This window comes from Drosophila albomicans, chromosome X (genome assembly GCF_009650485.2).
Source record: "Drosophila albomicans strain 15112-1751.03 chromosome X, ASM965048v2, whole genome shotgun sequence".
Classification (NCBI taxonomy): domain Eukaryota; kingdom Metazoa; phylum Arthropoda; class Insecta; order Diptera; family Drosophilidae; genus Drosophila; species Drosophila albomicans.
The window spans coordinates 10,812,936-10,834,378 of record NC_047627.2 but is presented as its reverse complement, the minus strand read 5'-3'; the positions used below and the strand labels follow the sequence as shown (position 1 = coordinate 10,834,378).

The window sequence follows — 21,443 nt, the reverse complement described above, 5'->3', positions numbered from 1 at the left end:
ATTTTTTAATTCTAACCCATTGTTGGTTTAACAAATGAAATTATAAAATTTGTCATTTGATGTTGTTCTGCTGTTTGTGTGTGTATTTTTGTTGTGTACTTGTGTTTCTGTGTGTGTGAATTGTGGCATGTTGTATAACGTATGCAATATTGGACAAACTAAAATCTTAAAACTGAACTAAAGCGCAGACTGCCAAGTGACTCTCCAACTGTTGTTGCTCTTCATCTGCACCATCTGCTGCATGTTCGACCTGCACCCAGGGAATTAAGCGCGCAGGGCGACAAATTGCTGGAACACCTCGAGAATATGTGTGTCCAGATCGGAGGTGAAGAGCAGCGTTTCCAGTGTGCTGCTGTACTTTTGCACCTGCTCGTGATGCTGCCGAGAGAACGAGAACAATTAGCATGCGAATAGATAGAACTTATTCGACAGCTTAGCTTACCATGAGGAAAACCTGTTGAAGGCGGCCAATTGTCCAGCGATACCAATCGGTGTCCGGATCACGGCCATCAGTATCGGAGCGTAGCAGATGCTCGGATAGTATCATGATGAAGCGCTGGAAGACAATGAGAAACAGACGCTTCTGATTCACATTGGCTGCCTCCAGTTTCTCCTCCATGCGCTCCACAACCTGTTTTATGAAGATTAAAGTATTTGGAATAGTTGTTACGTTTGATAATCACACAAGTTACCTCCTCGGATGGTTTATCCGCATGCGTGATGGGTTTTTTGCGCTTGTGCGGCGTATCGTCATCTGTGTCGCTGGACGATGAGTCAGCCTTGGACAGTTTCTCCTTGGCATCGCTCAGCTCAGTGTCTGTGACAAGCGAAAGAGCATTATTTTTATAAATGAAATGTCACATGGATTAGACGATTTCCACTCACTTAGCTTGATGACATGCTTGTTCATCTTCTTGATGGTCAAGTGCAGTATTTCCCAGAGATACATTTTGGTGAATTCACCAGTCATCTCCTTGGAAAATATCCAGGTGGCCACAGCCGAGCAGTCAACCACTTGCAGCTTCAGCAGCTTATCGATGAGCACCACCATCATCTGTTGATGCGATGACCACAGCTCGTAGATGTTGTGCAGTATATAGATCTGTGCCTCCTCCGTTTCGGCCAAGGCACGAAACACCACATGGAATTTAGAAATGGCCGCAAAGCTGTGCGAAAACGATTTCGAGCCCAGATTGAGCAGCGTCTGCACAAATACATCGATTTTGAGGGCATTGAAGCTGCCATCCGACATCTCCTCGCCGCTGTAGCCGCTGCTGGGTATCTCCTTCAGTATGTTGGCCACCTCCTCGGGTGTGCACTTCTGTCGGATGGCGACCACCAGTTGATGTGCCACCGCAGTGCCTGGCAGATTGGCTGCAAGAGAGACAAGAGACGAAGCGAAATGGTAAATTAAGTTGGGTTGAATGTAACTGCAGAAGAGAAGCGGATTAGCGAAGGGGGAGCTACACTAAGCTGGACGGGAATTGCGCGACTTGTTTGACACTTTCGCTTGTGGCAATTGCCAACTACAACAACGACAACGACAACAACAACCGCAACTCCCAACTACAATTGCATTGCGTTTTGTGCGCCGTCGCGTGGAACCAAGCGGCAACCGCAAGCTGGTGCGTTACTAATGATGTCTTCCAACTGCTCCGCAACATCTCTTGTCTGCTCCTCAGGTTTGAGGAGCCACTCTTTGCGGCTATTACATGCAATTTATTGGCACTTGCCTCGATTATGTCAATGAAATGTGCGCAGGTGACAAATTAAAGCGGCCATTTGCGAACAAAGGGAATGCGGAACTGCTGCAACGCAACCCATTTGGCAACTGTAGAAGATGCAACCATCTTCTGCCGACAAAGACAAAGCCCACATTGTGCACAGCGTGTCAAGATCAGCAGCGGGTAAAGTTCACACACTTCAAGCGCCGCTATGGGAATCAGACAGACAGCTCAATGACTCGTGTCACGTTAGCTAATTGAATGACAACAATTTGTCGCTTCACTCGACTTGACGCGATGCGACTCGACGACAGCATACCCCGTGAACTATGACATATCTCTCTGTCTCTCACTCTCACTCACACTCTTCAATTTCCCTTACAGAGTATTAACCATTTATTAGCATTTGCTTTGTCACGCATCTTTGAATCGTAGCAAAGCAAATTGAGCATGTCCAAGGCAGGGCGGAGAAATACTTTTGTGCATAGTCTAAAGATCAGGGCACTGCTCCATAAGGCGTGTAGCACATTGTCCAGCAGCCGCCTTCTCAACTCTATCAGAGGTGAGCGTGTGACATGGACAAACCTTTCGTATATTTGGCACTTTTAAGGAGAATTGGCACAGTTTTATCTGATTGTTTAAGTGAGTGAATGAACTCAAATAAGTTGAAAGTTTAGCTTTTAACATAGCACATTTACATTCGGCAAATTAGGCAGAATAAAGTTAACTATTCTATATTGATTTCAACCAATTTTATCCTCTAATCGTATATTATGTTTTATGCAAAGTAGATCAAAGGTATATTATTAAATCTTATTTAGTCACTCACTTTGATGAATATATCTACATATGTAAGGTGCAATTTCTTTTAGAAACTATTCTTTCATAGAAGTGTATTTGTGAAGAAAATAAGAGTAATGAAAGTAAGTGTAGAAAATAAGAGTAAAGGCCAATTTAACATTAAAAATAAATTAAATCAGAACGATGAAAATAAGTTAAATAATGGAGTTTTAGGAGAAAGGATTTCAAAAGTACTTTTCAGCAACTTATCTAAAAAGAAATTAACAGTGGGCCTAGATGTATTGTGTCCCCAAAAGAAAATAACATCAATACCCACAATCTTTTACTCTTCCCCTGACACTTTCTACAAGGTTTTTCGAATAGCATCTCCCATCTACAAAGCGGCATCTGCTAAACAGTTCACGCTCAATGACATGACCTGCCTCTTAATCGCTGTCTTGATCTTTACCCCCAAAGTAGCAAATAAAGAAACAGAACATGCGCAAGGTGAAACGCCACTTGCAATGCAAGAACGACAACAATCAGATGGGCAATCGAACAAGGGCAGAGCATGGTAGACATAGTAGAGAGGCAGCTGAGGTGAGGTTGGAGGGTCTTAGTGGAGGTGGATGTGGAGGAGCCACTATTGAACTTCAGCGAAGCGAACCGCATATCTAGTGTAGGGAATCTCATGTGGAGCTGCGCCAAAAGTTGCCAACCGAAAAAACGAAAACAAGTAAGACAGTTACGAGTCGAGTGTGCTCAACTGTTGAATACCTTAAGAGCAAAGCATCTCCGCGTTTGCAATCCGAAAACAAACTTGATCTATTCTGCACTTTCTGTTTGGCATTTTGGTTGTAATACTCTACAATTTACCCTTTTGCATAGTGGATATAACTAGCACTCGTTGCCAGTAGTAGATTGAAGAAGTTTGACTCGCGGGGGGAGAAGCTCTAAACATCCGCAAGTGTTGCATAAATGCGCGTTTGCTGTCAGTTGGCGCCCCCGGTTTGCCGTCTGCCCCGCAGCTGCCACAAAATGCGGCCGCCGCTTGCGAAATCGACGGCGCACCGCTGGCGATGCGTCGCTTGGCTGCTCCAATGAAAGCAGCTACCAACCAAACGGCAGTGGCAGCTTCTGCACTAGCTTGTCGAGAGCTACCTGTTGGGCCGACTCCGTCCTCCGTCCGTCCGTCTGTCTGCTTGGGTGGGTGTCGCTGCGCCCTCGACTGCCGTCTGTCTGGGGCTTGTTATTAGCGTCGCGCACGTCGTGGACGCGTTTCAGTCGAGTTTACGCGCGCGCGCAGCACGAACGTCGCGCAAATCCGCAAAGATTTGGCCAACGTTCATCAACATCGACGTTCTTTTTTGTTTATGTGAAAATGAGAAACTTGTGTTGGCCCAGCATAGTCAGCGTTCTGCTGGCACTCGCAGTAAGTGCAGCAACTGCTCCTCCACCTACTGTGTGAAATACTCTGCATCTAACGAGTTCAAGGGTATAATAAGTTTGTGACAAAGTGACAACAAAATGCGCAAAAAAAAAAACAAGCAAGGAATAGCTAGTCAACTGTCATAATGTCATAGCTCGGTTTCACTGTCGGTCTGTCCATTTCCACATGTATCTAGAGGTTAGAGAGAGCGAATTCAAGTGCATCTGGTTCGTGTCTTCATTAACTACTGGTGGAAAACCAAGTTGCAGCTTATGGCTTATTATATACCAATTGCAACCTTACAACTCTTACAGTTTGAACTGTTGTCAATGAGTTAGCAATTGTAAATTAGGTTCTAACTTAGTAATAAACGAATTACATATTTGTAACCACCTCAAATTGCACTTTATAAAATTTCATCTGGTTCGTGTCTTTGTTAAGCACTGGTGGAAAGCCAAACTATGGTTTTTTGCTTATTACATGCAAATTTCAACCATACAACTCTAACCGTTTGAACAGTTGTCCGTGAGTTAGCAATGGTAAACCTAGTAGTAAACTAATTACATATCTTAATCCACCTCCAATTGCACTTTATGTAAGTATTCGTTGAAGTAGCATGTCGCACTTTCACTAACATTTTCTCGCTGGCGTTTGCTGATTGTTATTCTTGTTGTTTGCGGTTGTGGCAGGCGCAGAAGGTGTCAGCGATTGTTGGCACTGGCCGGGATGTGGTGCTGACGCCCAAACAGGCGCTTCAACTCAACGGCAAGCGTCTTTTCTACGAGGAGCAGCAACAGCAGCCAGCCGCAGACAGATCCTGGGAGCACACGCTCAAACATGTCACCTACGTGACGCTCTTCACCGACGCCGCGCTCGGTGCCGCCTCTGGCAATCTCAGGTAGGTGCAACACCCATCACACGTAGCCTGATCTACGACTGAAACGCCACTGCGGCAGCCAGCTGCATGACTATCATGACTTTCTGCAGACGCCGTATGTGCCAGCTACCGCTGCTGGCCAGGCACAGGCGCCATCCTCGCGCTTTGGTGACATCGTCACGCTGGCCAGCGGCCGTCTGGAGCAATTGTCTAGCAATGGCAGCTATCGCTTTGTTGAGGGCGCCACCGATGCCAGGGATGCAGTGCAGCGAGCGGATCCGTCAGTGGTGCAGACGCGAGCCGTGTGGCGAGTGCAGCGTATTCGGCATCGGGATGGCGAGCAATCGCCCAATCCTCGGTATCACTACGAGATGAAGTACAGTGTGTCGCCAGTGGCCGCCAGTCTTGGCTGGCCACCGCAGAGCTACATCCAGAAGGAGTCCGACTACCCGCAGAGCTTTGGTCGCATTGCCTATGAGGAGAAGCGCGATCAGACGTTTGCCCAACGTCGTCAGGATCGCCAGCCGCAGGCAACCTTCGTCCGAGGCATCTTCCAGCCTCCTCCGCCTGCATCCGCTCTGAATATCGGTGAGTATTTAAAGGCTGGACCGGAGCCACCGAAGAGTTCGCCAAAGATCGAGCTGTTCCCGGGCCTCTTCAATTTGGGCCTGCGTCCCAATTACATTCCCGCCACCACGTTCCGTCCGAGCTATCCGATTAAATTCGCTGCACATCCGGAGCTGACGACTCCCCTGGAGCGCTTCCCTCTACCCAATGAACTAAGCGGCACTGCTGGCGATGCTGGCGGCGTGCCAGCTGCTGCTCCCCCAGTAACCCATCACTTTCATCATCATTTCTACATGGCCACAGGCCATGGCAACGCTCAGCCGGAGCTCGGATACCGACCCTCACTGAGCACGCCGGCTCCGCCCACTTCAGCGCTCCCCCTTCCCCACTCACATTCTCATTCCCATTACCATCAACATGAGCATAGCGACGAAGGTCATCGAGAGGTTCAGTTCCCGACGAATCATGCATCAGGCTCAACCGAATCCCTGGAGACGGACGAGGATTTGTACCATAGCCAGGACCAGCATGCGCTGCGGTCTCCACACGTTTACTCAGGTGAGAGCTCTTTAACTCCCTAGCCCCCTAAAAAGGTTATGCACGATAGTTTAAGAAATATATACTAAATACATTTCCATTCCTTTACCTAATGCGGGTCTAAAACATTATAAGTTTGATAATACAATTCGTTTATATTAATTCCCTCTAGACACAATGATTATTGGCAAAAACTTCTTAGCATAAACATAATAAAAGTAATCCTCATGTTTTACTTAAAGTTCCCCTACTAATAAAAAAAAACCTCAACTTTTACTTGAAATTCTTCTACTACTATGGGAACTATGATAAAAATTATATAAATTTATATTGTTTTATAGTTAGCTTAGACATTTAATTGCATGTATAATACGTATACAATAATCAAATTTAGCTAAAAGAAGAATAATATAATATTCGTTCTCTCTGAGAGCCACTAGGAATGAACGATTTCTTTTTGAGAATATCCCTGGTATTGAATAGTATTATTGAGCAGAGGAATCAAAATTGTTGCGTTTTTTTCATTGCATGTGATCATGATCAACATTGCTGTCAGTGTACGATCCAGCGTCTAAGTACCAGTCATCGAAACTGGCGACGCCATTGCTCATTTATGCAGGCGCTGGTGGTGAAGCAGACTCTGGCGAAGATCACAAGTCATTTGTGCACAGTGAGCCGTTAGAGGAAACCATTTACCGCTACTCGGAACCGGATCCCCTCTATGTGCATCAGAATCCAGTGGATGTGCTGCAGCTGGAGACGCCACAGCAACAGCAACAACCACAACCACATCACGCACAAGCAACAACGGGCGACGAAGAGGAGCCCGAGGATCAGCTAAGCGAACACGTAGAAGGAGGAGAGCAGCGACCAGCTGGTAGTCAGAAGCAAGCCAAGCTCGCAACGACACCAGCAACCACAACAACAACAACAACGAGTTCTACAGAGGCGATGATGACCTCGACAACAACAGCGAAGCCAACATTTGCGGCTACGCCCAGCAAGGCGAGCTTTGTGTCCACCTCGACCAGCTTCACACCGCTGCGCGCCTTGAGTCGCTATCGTACCACGCCTCGTATCACGGCTGGCAGATCGACGACAAGCACTACAACGACGACCGAGACGCCATCGTTTGCCAAGTGGAAGCAGCGGCGCAAGGAGAATACCACCCACGGACCGGACAGCAAACCGAAGAGCAGTCTGCGCCACGAGTCCAAGGTGGTCTTCATTCCCACCACAACTGCAACGATAACGACGACGACGACAAAATCGCCTGCTATCACCACAGAGCCACCAGCGACAACATCAACTACAACTGTAGCTGTGTTAGACGCGGTGAAGCCGGTTCCTGGGCGAGAAGTAATCGAGGTGCTCACCCAGAAGTCGGTAAGCAAATCAGTGAGCATCAAGGTGGGCGAGAACGGCGAGGAGATACCCATCATTGTGGATGATGATGAGAACGAGGTGAAGCCGAGCTAAATAAGAAATAAGCATCTAATCTTTAAAGTGTAAACTTAATCTTAAGCGCCGTGGCACCCCAAAGAAGCAGCAGCCGAAGCAGTAGAAGAAGCCACAATTTCACTCACTTCTAATCTTGGTTATAATGAATGCTATCCAACAATTCTCTTACATGAAAGACAAAACTTGGATACTGTTCACATTTAAGCTAAAACTTGAATAAATTTGTAAGTCAATCAGTTGACTCAGTGACAACGTTGTCACGTCTTATTGTCTATCCCCACTTAGAAAGAGAGAGACAGAGAGAGACTCACCTGCGTCCTCGTTGGCATACTTGTAGTTAGGCACAGGCGTGACCGGAATAAGCTTAGCGTATGTGGTTGGCATCATTTCAGTGATGCGCTGATGATACGAGAGTCTGCACAAAACAATTCAATTTAATTTACTTTTACGGTTTGAAATGTCTCGCACTTACCGCAGACACTTCTGCAGCACCTCCTGTATGAACTTTGGACGCGGATGCTCGGCGTCGAGCAGCAGGCAACTGTCCCATTCATCCCACGACCAGGTGAACTTAAAGTTACTCAAATGATAGCTGAACCAGTTGACAAAGCGATCAAAGCAAGACGTGTTCATCGAATCGATGCGCATAAACAGAATCTCCGTCGCCTGGGCGAGCACCTGGGGCAGCGTGCCCGGCTGCAACTTGCACAGCTCGATCAGTATGGAGCCGTAGCAGATGTCCAAGTAGCGAGGCGTGGGCATGTGAAACAGCTCCGCAAAGATCACCTCCACAATACAGTACTCCAAGGGGATCTTGTGCTTGAACGGGAAGTTCAGCAGCTGGGCGGCGCAATCCTTACGCTCGTGATGATGCGTCTCGATGATGTGATGCAGATGCTCCTCAATCAAAAAGCGCTCAATTGAATGCGCACCCGGCAAATTGGGGCCATCGGGACAATCGGTGTAGTCGAACATGCGATACACCACCCACGGCATGGGATATTCGAAGGCGTCGTGGTGTGGCGGTGGCGTAATCTGCGGCAGATTGTGCTGGAGTGCCTCGCACAGTATCGAGTCAAAGACCAGGTACGGGCGAGGTATGTGCTTTTCGGCCCAGTTATCCTGACGCAATTTGCGTATTTGCGCCCACAAGCAGTCCAGATATTCCTCCTGAGGATGTGGCGCATCCGATGACCAGACGCGCAGTGCATTGTGATGCTTCTTCGAGCGTTTATTCAAATAGACCTCAATGCGCAGCAAAAGCGACTCCAGGGCCGATTCCTTCTTCTCGTAGAGATCACGTCCCACCCAGGGCAATGTGGAAAGGACGGCAAAGACGAACCAATCGCGACGCACCTGCGGCACAGTGTCCTCATTGGACACGTCAATCATGGTGTCGAGCAACTGCAGCAAACTGGTCGCCGATATCACATGACAATTGACCAGATCGGCAAGGAAGCGCAAGGAATAGCGTGCTGCATCCCAGCGACACAGCTTCAACGACTCCTTGAACGTCTTTACCATGTGATCGACAAACTCGCCACCGAATTTGTAATTCTTTGCATTGAGCAGACCCACTAAGGTGGTGTAAACGGTGCATTTCTCGGGCATTCGCACCGCACAGTCGGATAGGATGCGCAGGATCTTCATACGGAATGTGCCCAAATCGGCCTCGAGCACGGAAACGAGACCTTCGAGATTCGACTCCACCGACGATGTGCTGCGCTCGCCCACGCGCAATATCAGCGACTCCAAACGATCCTCAATTTCTTGATTTTCTGAGACGCGACGACGTTTATTCCGTCGATGATCTGCAATTTATTATTGTTGTAATTATAATTCAATATGTTGTATAAATTGGGCTGATGTACGCACCATAACTCTCATCCTCCGTATCGTGAGCACGTCGACGACTCATAGTGTAAATTACAAGATATCAACAATTTGCAACAATCGTGTTTTCTTATTGGCAATGCAACGTTTTTGGCACCCGGCACAATGAAAGTTGTGGTTACAGGCCTACGTAAATTGTTTGGGTCACTATCTTGCAGCGTGTCAATTTCGAACGGATGTGCTACGCAATTCACGTCAAATTTAATAGATTGTACGAATGAAAAGTGCAAAACCAAATTAAAACGTAAAAAAAAATACTGCCGACATGAGGACGCTAACCCGGTTTAGACAGGCTGCATTTGCGAAAAGAATAACTGATGAGAAGGCCCAACTGCCGAAGTCCCAATTGATTAATACCCGAGAACGCCGTGTGTAAGAGAGGGATGGCTGGTGTAACCGCATCAACAACGATGCGACAAAGATTCTGAAAAGGTGACCGTATTTTGATTACTATTTTGATATATTTATCGAAAAAAGTGTGAAATCGGTGGCTGATCAGCTGTTATAAATTTTGGCGCCTGGAAATTATTTCAAATTACTTTATAACTTTTGCCAAGACAATCAAATTGACGTTTTTATACAGGAACATAAACGTTTCAGAACGAGTTGCCTAAAACGGAAATATTTAAATATATAAATAAACACTTTTTGAATGCATTATTTAATAAATTGCTCATTATTGGTTGTTCATAATGCCTATAGTGTTTTTATAACTGCCTGATTTCGATTACTTTTGCACTAGCGAACAGCTGTTCGCTTTGGTGTAAAGAGTTCAATAGCTCATCACAGAGCCCCAACTTGTCAGAAACAAGTTGTGTTTCAGATGTTGGTATTTTTTCATAACATTACAAAAAAGCAAAATAATTAATTTTTGGAAAATAATCATTTATTTATTAACCAAAAAGGGATATACAGCAATTAAATGGAATTACAAAAGGGAAACTAGAGCAACTCTGAGCTGTATACTTATCGATTCGCAGCGATTAAAATGGAGAAAGCAGTGTACTAAAATAATCGAGAGTAGATAAATCGATATTGCTATCGAAAGTGAATTTGCCTTTGGACTATTTTTTTTTTTTTTTTAGATTTTTCGCATAAAGGCATTTCTTGCCAACAAAAAGTAACTAGTTTAATGAAACGCAATTGAGTCAAGGTGCGTGCGTGTGTGTTGGCTGTGCAATGGATCAGTTCTCGCACGACTTGACGCTCGCCCTGGAGGAGACCTCACTGATGGACAGGGCGTGCGGCGTTGGAAGGTGGGGCTCGCGTCGAAGAACTCGATCAACGGGTAATTTGCGTAAGTATAATTAGTTTGACAGTTGGGCACTATGAAATGGCCACTGCACCTTGCACCTCCTCTGCTGCAGCTTGTGCGCCGCAGCCAACTGAAGATTCATCGAGCAGCCCCACAGACACACTGAACGCACACGGACACGGACATGGACATCATCAGCATAATTCCGGTGCCTGTGGCAATGCCAATGTCGATGGCCTGGACTCGAACACACACAACACAATGCTGCCCGCAAGTGATTCGGATGAGAAAGCCGAGGCAATGCTGCCGCTGCGTCTGCCAGCCAAATTATTAAATGCTGCAGCAGCTGTACGCATGGGAGTGGGAGCCTTGGAGTCGGACTCGCTCAACGAGACCACCTTCAGTCCAGCACGGTGAGGCAATTACACACGCAAGCTAAATCGGTAAAGTTAAATGGGTGTTTATTTTTTCAATTTGCAGCTTCTACAAACCGAATTCACGGCGGAAACGAAAGATTAAGCGCATGTCCATGGAGTTTGAGTTCAGCAAGGACTGCAATGTGATGATGGTATCGCCACACAGTTTCACCGAATCGCCACTACAGCCGGGCATGCTTGGCACATCTGGAACAGCAACTGCAGCTGGAGGCGGAGGCGCTGGCAACGTTGCTGGCGCTACTGCAGCTGGCAACGTCACGGGCACAGTGCGTAAACGTGTACTGAAGGCGGAATGTGGTGCAAATCGCTCGAATCTATTCTTCTGTGGCAAGCGTAAGCGTTCCAATCGCGATCGCTACAATGAGCATGAGGCGGGCGTCGTTGGTCATGCGGGCAGCTGCAGTGGTTCGAGTAAATTACATTCTTCGAGCATGCCGCGATACACGCATATGGAGGAGTTTCATCGCATGCGGCCGCGGAGCTATTCGTCCACATCGAAGCCACACAGCGATCGTCTGCTGCCGCTCAACAAGGGGCTGCTGTCGAAGATCAATCGCATTGCGCAATCGCAGACGCAAGCGCAATCGCAACAATCACAAAAGACTGACAACACATCGAGCATGGAGCAAGGCCTGGATCAGGCTCGCACCACAGCGGAGCAGCTCGATACGAATACTGACGAGCTGCATCAGCACCAGCAGCAGTTGGAGTTGCGCGAAAGCCGCGCAGAGACAACTGGAACCGCTGGATGCGGCGGCGACTTTAGCATGGAAATGCTTGTGCCTGTCAGTGACATTGAGTCGCTGCTAAATATGCCCTGCAAGTTGCCGCTGGAGAACGCTGGCGCGGATTATCATGCGCATCGTAAGAAGTCACATCATCGTCGACGCCGCTTTTGCCAGCCAACGCATCCGTTGCATGTGCAGTCGATGGACTGCGGCGAACTCTACGATTTCTCGAGTTCGTTGAGCTCGTCGTCGGACAGCGAGGACAGCCATCGGTTGCATGACACGGATCGCGAGGGTGACGACGAGCTAACTGATTGGCCGGGCAATGAGTTTGGACCCGGCGGCAAATATGATCCGAAGCGCAAGTTAACCAAGAAATCTCTGCTACCCCAGATACGTTCCGATGATACCATCGGTGAGGATGACACGCTCATGTCTGGCACTGAGGCCACGGCGGCCACGACAACGGCGGGGGCGTCAACGTTCTGCGACAGCTATGGCATCTCACAGTCGCCCACACAGCCGGCAGATGCTGTTCAGGATCTGTCACGCTTCCAGCCGGCCGCCAGTTCGAATCCGATCGAGATCTGTGGAGGTGGCGCAAATCGCGGCAATCGCAGTGTTGGCTTCATGGGCGTCAACATCGGTCTGGACATGGAAAGCACGCCAAACGGTTTGCCAGCGGTGCGCCAGATCGAGAGCGAAATGTCCGGTGAAACGTCGAATCCATTCCTCTCCTCGTCACCGCCCATGCAGCTGCAGGAGGTGCGCGAGATACGCGCCGGATGCCGGCGCATTAACGGTGACCGCCCCGGTTTCAGCATCAAGCTAAGCGTTAACGAGCGGTTGGCGCGTTTTCTACAGGATCCGCGGCAGACGCAAATACGTTTGCCTGACATCGAGATCTATGAACAGGACAGCCTTGTCAATCTGTCCACCCTCTATTCCCTCAACATGGTCGTTGAAAATGGCTGCACGGTGCTAACCAAGACGAGGTAAGTGTTTGATCCCCATTACAATTCGATTTATCCGCAATTAAGTTCACCTCTCTCTGGTGGCAGAAATACAACGCAATCGGTCAACGTTGATCCGCAGCGCAATCTGCAGCAGCGCCAGGATCTCATCGGTGACTTCAAGCGACGCTGCTACGGCGGCGGGAATGTCGACAATGATGCGTCGACGGCCACAGCGACGGCTCCAGCTTCAGCTCCAGTGGATGATACTGCTGCCGAGCAGTTGCCCAATAAATGAAATATAGTGCGAAGCAGTCAAGAAGTCAAGAGAATTTCATGCAATTACCAACCAATGAAGAAGACGGAAGAAAGAGAGAGAGATCGCTGAAAGCTTATCCTTTCTGTCTTTCTGTCTGTCCTCCATTCATTGGCGTCATCTCGGGTTGATCTGTGCAAAATTTTAGCGTATTTATTAAGTTGCTTTTACTGCGTTTGTATAGTGTCGCTTCCTACTTGAGTTTCGTAACGTAATCGTAATCGTATTGTACAACGGTCTATGTATATAGTATCTACTATATATTCACTATCTCCATAACCCCCCAACACTATTGTATCTGGATTGGGAGACAGTGCATGCGAATGCTCTATCCAATCTCTATTCACTCAATTGGCATATCTAGTTCTCACAAGTTTCAAAAAAAAAAAAAAAAAGAGAGTGACAGCTTTTGAGGAAATGAAATAGATAGAGATGGAGACAGAGATGGAGATAGTATGTTAAACCATTTGCCATGCTCTTGTCCCACTGTACAAATATCATTATTAATTTATTGGCATTTGTCGAATGCGATATGAGAGAAAAACAAAACAAAACAAGACAAACATGCAAAATTGAAAGATGTGAATGTGTATGCACATAATTATAATTGTTTTATATTAAACCTAACATAAATATACATACATAACTGGTGTAATTCGAATTATGCTCGATATCCAAATCGAGAGGGTTAATTAAGTCAATCGTTGATTGACTTTTAATAACATTTTGATATTAAAATATTATACACTGGTTACTATACTCTAGGATTGTCTTAATGTGTGTTTTACGCTCGGGTTCAAGCATTCTTTTGTTACGATATTGACAGAGAGAGAAAAGAATTTTGATATAAGTTTTTGAAGAACAAGCAAATCTCCCGATTTCCAGCTACGACCTGTGTTGTTATGTAATTAACTATTATCATATCATTGCAATAGTTTCTGAAGAATGCTTTTGGTATATCAGGTTCTAGGATCAATCATTACAAGTTATATAAGTACGATTTTTAGTTGAACTTATTCCATTTTGTTCACTAACTCTGAACAATGTTCTTAAACAAAATAAAAACACATCTTTCTTAACAAAAAAAACACTTATTTTTTGGTTTTAAAAGATGTCCCTATATTGTGTTATTTATTGTCTATTGATTTTGTAAATCAGTTTAGAGTTTTCTCCTTAACTTAAGTAGCTTTGTTGTATTTTTAATCTCATTGGAATATTTTGAAAATTTGTTCAAAAACAGAAAGGAATCTTGGTATTCGTAGATTGTAAACAATTTGCTCTATTTTTAGAATAGCAAATTATCAATATATAATTTTGCGATGGTTTTAAAAACGGAAATACTTTCAGCCAATAGACCCGGAAATACTTAGTTGAGGATCAAAGAGGTTAATCATCGATTTGTACTTTTGGGGCGTCTCTGCTCTAACGGGCAATCGATAGAGCGCGCTATTCGAAAACCAAAACAGTGGACAATGGAGGAGGAGGAGAGGGTTGTGCTGGGGTCATGAGATGGGGGTGAGGCGCATGCGCCGTGGCGCAGCACCTGGTGAGCTCCACTGGGTTGCCAGGCATGCCTGATGATGTGACATGCGAATGCCATGCGAAAATATGTTTTGGCAACCCTCGACCGCAACGACGCAGAGCAGAGAACATTTCTCTCTCTCTCTCTCTCTCTATGTGTGTTTCGCTATAGCTTTCGCTCGCTTGGGGGTCACAGGCACAGACAGAAGCCAGAAGAAGCTAGAAGCGCGTTGGCCTGCCAGTATATCGTGGATAGCACCATCGACGTCGACGCTGTCCTCGTCCGTCAGCCCCAAAAAAAAAGAGACCGTCGTGAACTGTTGTTGACTGAGGGCGCTTTTGGAACCGGGAGGAAACTGAAACGCAACTGCTCAAAATTATTGGAATACTATTTGAGATTAGCAATCAAATTGCAGGCGACAAAATCAAGGAAATCAACTTGCACAAAACTAACGGTAATTTATGACACACGCATAACTTGCAAATGTGTGTATGTCCGAGTGCATGTATGCGTGTGTGTGTGTGTGTGTGTGTGATTAGCTGCGATTACTCCACACGTGAAAAGAGCGAGAGAGAGTGCGAGAGGAGATGGCAGCGTCTCACGTCAAGCGAGAGAGCCGCTTGCTTATTGATTTTTCTATGCTGCACACACACACACAAACACACATGAATACGCACACTTTGCGATTGCATGCATGTGTATGAGTATGTGTATGTGAACTAATCTCTTATCAGAGCCGAGTGTAGAAATTTGCAAACGTTGTTTTCGTTTTCTATTTCGTATTGTTTTCGTTTTCGTTGTCGCTGTCGTTGTCGTTGTCGGTCTCACTGTCGCATTGCAAAGGGCGCTGCTGCAATGGAGGAGCGTGCACTGCCGCATCGTCGTCTCTAGGGGCGGCGTCAACTCTGCTGTGTGTGCGTGTGTGTGTGGGTGTGTGTGTGTGTGCGTGCGTGAGAGGTGTCCACTGCATGCGCCGGGAGCATGTGCAGCCGTAGCAGCAGACTCACCAGCAGCAGCAGCAGCAGTTCCTGCGTTTGAGTCGCAAAATGAGCGCGTGCGAAGCCGCGTCCGCTGAGGACGCTGCACCGACGTCGCCAGCCAAGGAGTCCAAGGCGCCCCCAACGCCAGCAGCAGTAGCAGCAGCAGCCACGACGGATTTGCCCACCAGCGATGTGCTTGCTAATGGGCACAGCCAGGACCAGTCCGTGGAGCACCCCAAGTGCAAGGCCAAGGTCAAGAGCAAGCCCAAAGAGTCAGTGCCAGTGCCAGCGGAGGAGTCGCCTGATATTGCAACGGAGGAATCGGAGCAACAGCAACACCAACAACCGGTGCTGGAAAGCACACGGAGTGTGCTTGATGCGGTGGCTGCGCCATCGATTGATGCCCTGGTCAGTTGCAAGGAGGTGCTGCTGGCACAGAAGCTATTTGCCAGCGGAGGCACGGGACCGAAGGAACTGCTTAAGCTCAAGGAGCCGATGCGAGTGGGCTTCTATGACATTGAACGGACCATTGGCAAGGGCAACTTTGCGGTGGTAAAGCTGGCAAGGCATCGCATCACCAAGAACGAGGTCGCCATCAAGATCATTGACAAGTCCCAATTGGATCACACCAATCTCCAGAAGGTATATCGCGAGGTCGAGATCATGAAGAAACTTAAGCATCCCCACATCATCAAATTGTATCAGGTGAGTTTATCCTAACTCCTCATCCACAATCCCCTTGAGCGTCGATCTCTAACTTGTGTTTGCTGCAGGTGATGGAAACCAAGAATATGATCTACATCGTCTCGGAGTACGCCAGTCAGGGCGAGATATTCGGTAAGTGCTTGTCCTACCCATCGAAGACAGTCCTAAATTTAGTTCAAGGATCAGACGTAGTCTACTATTTACCTTCTTGGTCCTTGATTAGTCACTACTAGTTATTAACTAACGTTCGGTAGTATTAATTTCATTTCTCGCCTGACCTTAGGAAATCCTAGGCCAAGACTTCCAGTATCGTAGAGCAATCGTTTTCCAAGCTCCCAATCTACCAAGGTCCTTCTCTTCAATCTAGTCTTTGCAAAATGTCAGCGAAAATGTTTGTCTTATTCCTGGTTAAGTCAAAGACAGCCTAGTTCAAGCTTTAAATTAACATAGATTACTCCTTGACCCTGTCGGAGTAACCAATTAAATTGCAGAAATCCTAGTCCTTTTCCTCGTTTAGCCTAAGCTCTTTTTAGTTAACTAGCAATATTAGCAATCTTACGAGTAGTGATCTAGTCTTATTCCTCAGTTAGTTAACGGATATAAGAACTTTATTTCATGGTAAATTTAGTCTTAGAATACATAGTGCTCCTTGTCCTAGTCCTCAACTAGCCTTGACTATTCGTTGTTATGCCCCTCGTTGACTGTTTCTCAGATTACATTGCCAAGTATGGACGTATGTCGGAGTCGGCGGCCCGCTTCAAGTTCTGGCAAATTATTTCGGCGGTGGAGTATTGCCATAAGAAAGGAATAGTGCATCGTGATCTTAAGGCCGAGAATCTGCTACTCGACTTCAGCATGAACATCAAGATTGCCGATTTTGGTTTCTCCAATCACTTCAAGCCCGGCGAACTGCTGGCCACCTGGTGCGGTTCACCACCATATGCAGCACCCGAGGTTTTCGAGGGCAAGCAGTACACGGGTCCCGAGATTGATATCTGGGTAAGTGTTGATGTTGTACCTCAGCCTCTCATTTATTAATTAATCATGGTCCATTGACAGTCGCTGGGGGTAGTGCTCTATGTTCTGGTTTGCGGAGCATTGCCATTTGATGGCTCCACACTACAGAGTTTGCGGGATCGTGTGCTCTCGGGTCGCTTTCGCATTCCGTTCTTCATGAGCTCGGAGTGCGAGCATCTTATCCGTCGCATGCTGGTGCTAGAGCCAACGCGTCGCTATACCATCGAGCAGATCAAACGGCATCGTTGGATGTGTCCTGAGCTACTGGAGCATGCATTAATTGCCAAATATAACGGGAATATGGAGCGACAAGCAGTGCTAGAGCCGAGCGAGGATATACTTCGAATAATGTCCGAGTATGTGGGCATTGGACCGGACAAGACGCGTGCCAGCTTGAAGAAGAACACCTACGATCATGTGGCTGCCATCTATCTGCTGCTGCAAGATCGCGTCTCGCACAAGAAGGAGCAGAGCAAGCCGGGTCTGCTCTACAAGAGCAGCAAGCAATCGCTGTTGCTGCTGGATCAGTTGCCCCCACAGCAGCAACTCCTGCAGCAGCAATTGTTGCAGCAACAGCAACAACAGCATCAACAGCAACAGCAGCAGCAATCAAAGACAATATCCACCACGGTCCTGGCCAAGGAACCGATACACAAAAGACTTAGTCGCCACCAGACTGTTTTGATGAGTGAGCGCTCCACTGCCGATCCCTACTATGCAGTCAAACAGCAGGCCCATCCTCATCCTCATCCTCATGCCCATGCCCATGGTCACAGCCATGGCCATGCGCATGGTCACGGCTATGCCCGCTATATGAATGGCGATGATGGCCCCCATGGCCCTGTCATAGCCATGCCTACAAGGTATACGCCACTGCCAGTGGGCAACAGCAGCTCCCGCGTGAGTCATCATAGCTTAAGCTCGCCGCGAAGCATGCAACGACCCGTAGGCATCTCGCTGAGCATCGATAGCAGTAGCAGCAGCAGCGGTGGTCAGCTGCCATCGCTCGCTAATCTGCGGTGCAGGGAGCTGCTGCTCAATGCCAGCCAGCAACTGGAACAAGGCGGTCATCAGCATCTGGCATCGCCGGTGCCCAAACAGCTGCATCAGACCATTAGTGAGTACATCATCAAGCAGAGCACCGAGGATTGCCGCCAACTGCTGCAGCAGGTAACACACACACACACACTTCACTCTGGTTTATCTGTATTTGCATTGATCGCTTATCCCTCTTGCAGTCCACTGCCATTGCCGAGACGAAGAAGGAGGAGGAGCAGCAGACGGCTTCTAGTGCGGCACCAGAGCATGCCACCACCAACGCCACCTCGACGCCCACTGCCGACCAAATACAGCATCAACACAATAGCAACAAGACAATAAAGCCCATGTCTAGCTCAAGTAGCTTCGACTCCACCACCAATCTCAATCAGAGCTTTCGCTTTAAGATGTCCGCGGAGGCCAGTCGTCTGTTCCAGACTCTGCAGGAGAGTCCGCTTCCCATAGAGGTAGGTGCTATAACACTAAAACACCTTGACTCCTTAACCTTCCATTGCTCCCTTGCCTAAGCAAATGACACTTGTCCTCGTAATGCGTTGCTTCTTCATCGCTCATTCGTAAACCTCGTCTCCTTGACCTTCCCTTGTTTCCCTGCATGTGGCTTAATCTCTAAGGACATTACGCTGACACTGCTCAATGATTGCAAAAGTGACTCGCAAACCTCAGAGCTCATACACCTTACCTCATCGACTCCTTGACCTTCCCTTGTTTCCCTGTCTATCTTTGATTTTATTCCAAAGGGGATCGCTTGCTTGTAATCTATTGCTTCTGCATGATCACTTCAATCACATATCGCTAATTGCAAATGTTATTCGTACTAGAAACCGAAGCGAAAAGGCGCCACAACGAATGGCAACAGCAATGGCGATGTGGGCAAATCAAATGAGATTGCTGGAGGACAGCAGACTAAACCGAATGGCGATGGGTAAGTGCAGCAGACGGCAGGCAAGCGGGATACCAGGAGCAACCCAAGTGAAACTGTTTCTTGCAGGCGCGAGAAGAAGACTTTTGAGAAGAAGGTGTTGGCGCAGGGCAGCTCCAGCACCGACGAAGGCTGCGACACGGATCAGGGCAACGAGGGCGCCAAGGAGGGCTCCCAATCCTCGACGGATTTGACAAGTGCACAGGCGACCCGAACACGCTCCTATGCAAGTAGCAGCAGCTCAAGCGGTGTGCTCGCTGGCAGCTATTCGAAGAGTCTCAGCCAGAATTTGAGTCGTGGCTCCTCGAAGAGCAACTGCAGCGCCTACGAGAGTTTGGACTTTGTGTTGCCCTCCGGCAGTTTGCCGTCCTGTATGAGCAACTCGATGCTGGCGGCAGCTGCAGCAACGGCCGCATCAGCGACTGCAGCTGCATCCGCTGGCATCTCCAGCGGCCACTCGTCGGAGATCTCACTGTATAGCAGCCACAACTCGTGCATCCATATGCCCAGCGCCGTACAACAGTCAACGGCAACGGGGCAGGGATCGGGACAGCTCCAGGGCCAGGGTCAGGGGCCGGGACAGGCACCGGGTAGCAACCAGTCGCCGGCGCCGCCGCCGCCGCCACCGCCCTTTGTGGACAAGCGTTCGCCGATCCACTTCCGGGAGGGTCGACGCGCCAGCGACGGCCTGGTGGCCCAGGGTCTGCTCAGCTCCAGCTCTCTGCTGGGCGCGAGTCGTGTCTATGGCAGCTATCGCTACGAACAGGCCAAACGTCATGGCTGGCTGGAGATACAGCAGCTGCAACAGGAGGCTGCCATCTACGGTCATATGCATCATCCGCACTCGCATCCCCATCCGCACGGACATCCACATGGACATACCATGGCCCATCACGGCCAGCTGACGCTGGAGGAGCTCAGTCTAGCCAATTGTCAATTTCCACACGGTCAATTCTATGCGATGCCCGTGAAACCATCGCTGTCCTATATGCCGCCAGCGCCGCCCCAGGCGCTACTCCTCCAAGATGCCGCACCGAGTGATCTCTTTGCCGGCCATGCTGGCAACTGCTATGCACCGCCACCGCCGCCGCCAGGGGTCTATCCTCCGCAGCATCACCATCAGCAGCAGCATCAGCATCTGGCCGCCATGTCGCCCATGCAGAAGCCACCGCTGCAGCAGCAGCTCCTGCAGCATCGTCTACTTCAGCAGAAGCGTCAGCTCTTCCAGAAGCAGTACGCACTGGAGGCACAGCTGGCCGGGCGGCATCACCAGCAGCTGCAGCACTACAATCACAGCCAGCTGCATACGCAACCGGCATCGGAACAGCACCTCGCGGAGGAGCTCTACGAGCTGGCCATGCTCGAGCGTCCGCGCAGTGGACCGCCGCGACTGCAGCACTCGCTGACCATGCCGGGAGCGCATGCCTTCAGTCAGATGAACCTGAAGACGTCGTACATCAGTCAGCCGGCCAGCGAGTCGTTGCCTGGAGTGGCTCAAGCGCCAGGCGCAGGGGGAGCACCCGCTGGAGTGGTTGTGGTGGGAGCTGCAACGGGAACTGGAGCTGCTGGAGGAGCTGCATCGGCGCCACCACCGTCCACGACACCTCCAGCGACACCGCCGCAGTCGATGCATCAACACGCTCATGTCCATGGTCATGGGCACAATCATAGTCACGGTCATGGCCTTGGCCATCACCATCACGGGCATGTGGTGCACCATACTGCGGTGCTGGGCGAGACAACGACCACGTCCGAATACCATGTGAGATCGCAGACAACGACGACACCGGTTCTGAGTTTGTTCCAGCCTAGCTGGCAGACGCTGGTCAAGCCGCTCAGCGAGAGTCCCATACTGGAGATCTCTGAGCATCTGGAGTCCGTCTGATGTAAGCCCTTTTCCTAGTACTACTATTCTCTCCCCTCCCTCACCAAGGACGCGCAGCACAGTGAGGCAAAATCGATTTTTTTATTACGCTCGCAATCGCAATTAAAACAAAATTAAATTAAAAGTAGAAGTAACATTAACATACAGAAGTTGAATACAAATAATTTTATCCATATACATTGCATAAAAAGTACTATAGAAATATATATATATATATATATATATATATATATATATATATATATATATATTTATCGATATACGATAACACGGAACACACTCATACACTTACATATACATACATTTTTAGGCTTACATATACATATATACTTACATATATATACCATATATACATATACATATACCTTTAGCGATCCAAAAACAAATGACCGAACGATT

At 48.2% G+C, this 21,443-nt stretch overlaps 4 protein-coding genes across 4 annotated transcripts; 3 read left to right on the top strand and 1 right to left on the bottom strand.

Moving 5' to 3' along the window:
- Window positions 1-55: 55 nt before the first annotated feature.
- On the bottom strand, window positions 56-9,908 carry LOC117570880 (nuclear cap-binding protein subunit 1). Its single transcript, XM_034252776.2, has 7 exons — window positions 9,251-9,908; window positions 7,848-9,186; window positions 7,687-7,790; window positions 886-1,374; window positions 693-817; window positions 443-631; window positions 56-378 (listed from the first exon to the last, which is right to left on the bottom strand). Exons 1-7 carry the CDS (start codon window positions 9,291-9,293, stop codon window positions 265-267), a joined length of 2,403 nt encoding a protein of 800 aa, XP_034108667.1. The 5' UTR covers window positions 9,294-9,908; the 3' UTR covers window positions 56-264.
- LOC117564694 (uncharacterized) lies at window positions 3,839-7,542 on the top strand. The gene is made up of 4 exons (XM_052002683.1): window positions 3,839-3,936; window positions 4,623-4,831; window positions 4,890-5,935; window positions 6,471-7,542. Exons 1-4 carry the CDS (start codon window positions 3,886-3,888, stop codon window positions 7,391-7,393), a joined length of 2,229 nt encoding a protein of 742 aa, XP_051858643.1. The 5' UTR covers window positions 3,839-3,885; the 3' UTR covers window positions 7,394-7,542.
- Window positions 9,909-10,343: 435 nt separating the features above from the next.
- Window positions 10,344-13,380, top strand: LOC117571823 (uncharacterized). The gene is made up of 4 exons (XM_034254198.2): window positions 10,344-10,565; window positions 10,636-10,936; window positions 11,004-12,683; window positions 12,750-13,380. The coding sequence occupies exons 1-4, from the start codon at window positions 10,448-10,450 to the stop codon at window positions 12,937-12,939; spliced, it is 2,289 nt and encodes a 762-aa protein (XP_034110089.1). The 5' UTR covers window positions 10,344-10,447; the 3' UTR covers window positions 12,940-13,380.
- Window positions 13,381-14,676: 1,296 nt separating this feature from the next.
- Window positions 14,677-21,260, top strand: LOC117569505 (uncharacterized). The gene is made up of 8 exons (XM_034250691.2): window positions 14,677-14,933; window positions 15,323-16,164; window positions 16,233-16,296; window positions 16,877-17,163; window positions 17,224-18,351; window positions 18,420-18,686; window positions 19,059-19,162; window positions 19,229-21,260. Exons 2-8 carry the CDS (start codon window positions 15,526-15,528, stop codon window positions 21,042-21,044), a joined length of 4,305 nt encoding a protein of 1,434 aa, XP_034106582.1. The 5' UTR covers window positions 14,677-14,933; window positions 15,323-15,525; the 3' UTR covers window positions 21,045-21,260.
- Window positions 21,261-21,443: the final 183 nt, after the last annotated feature.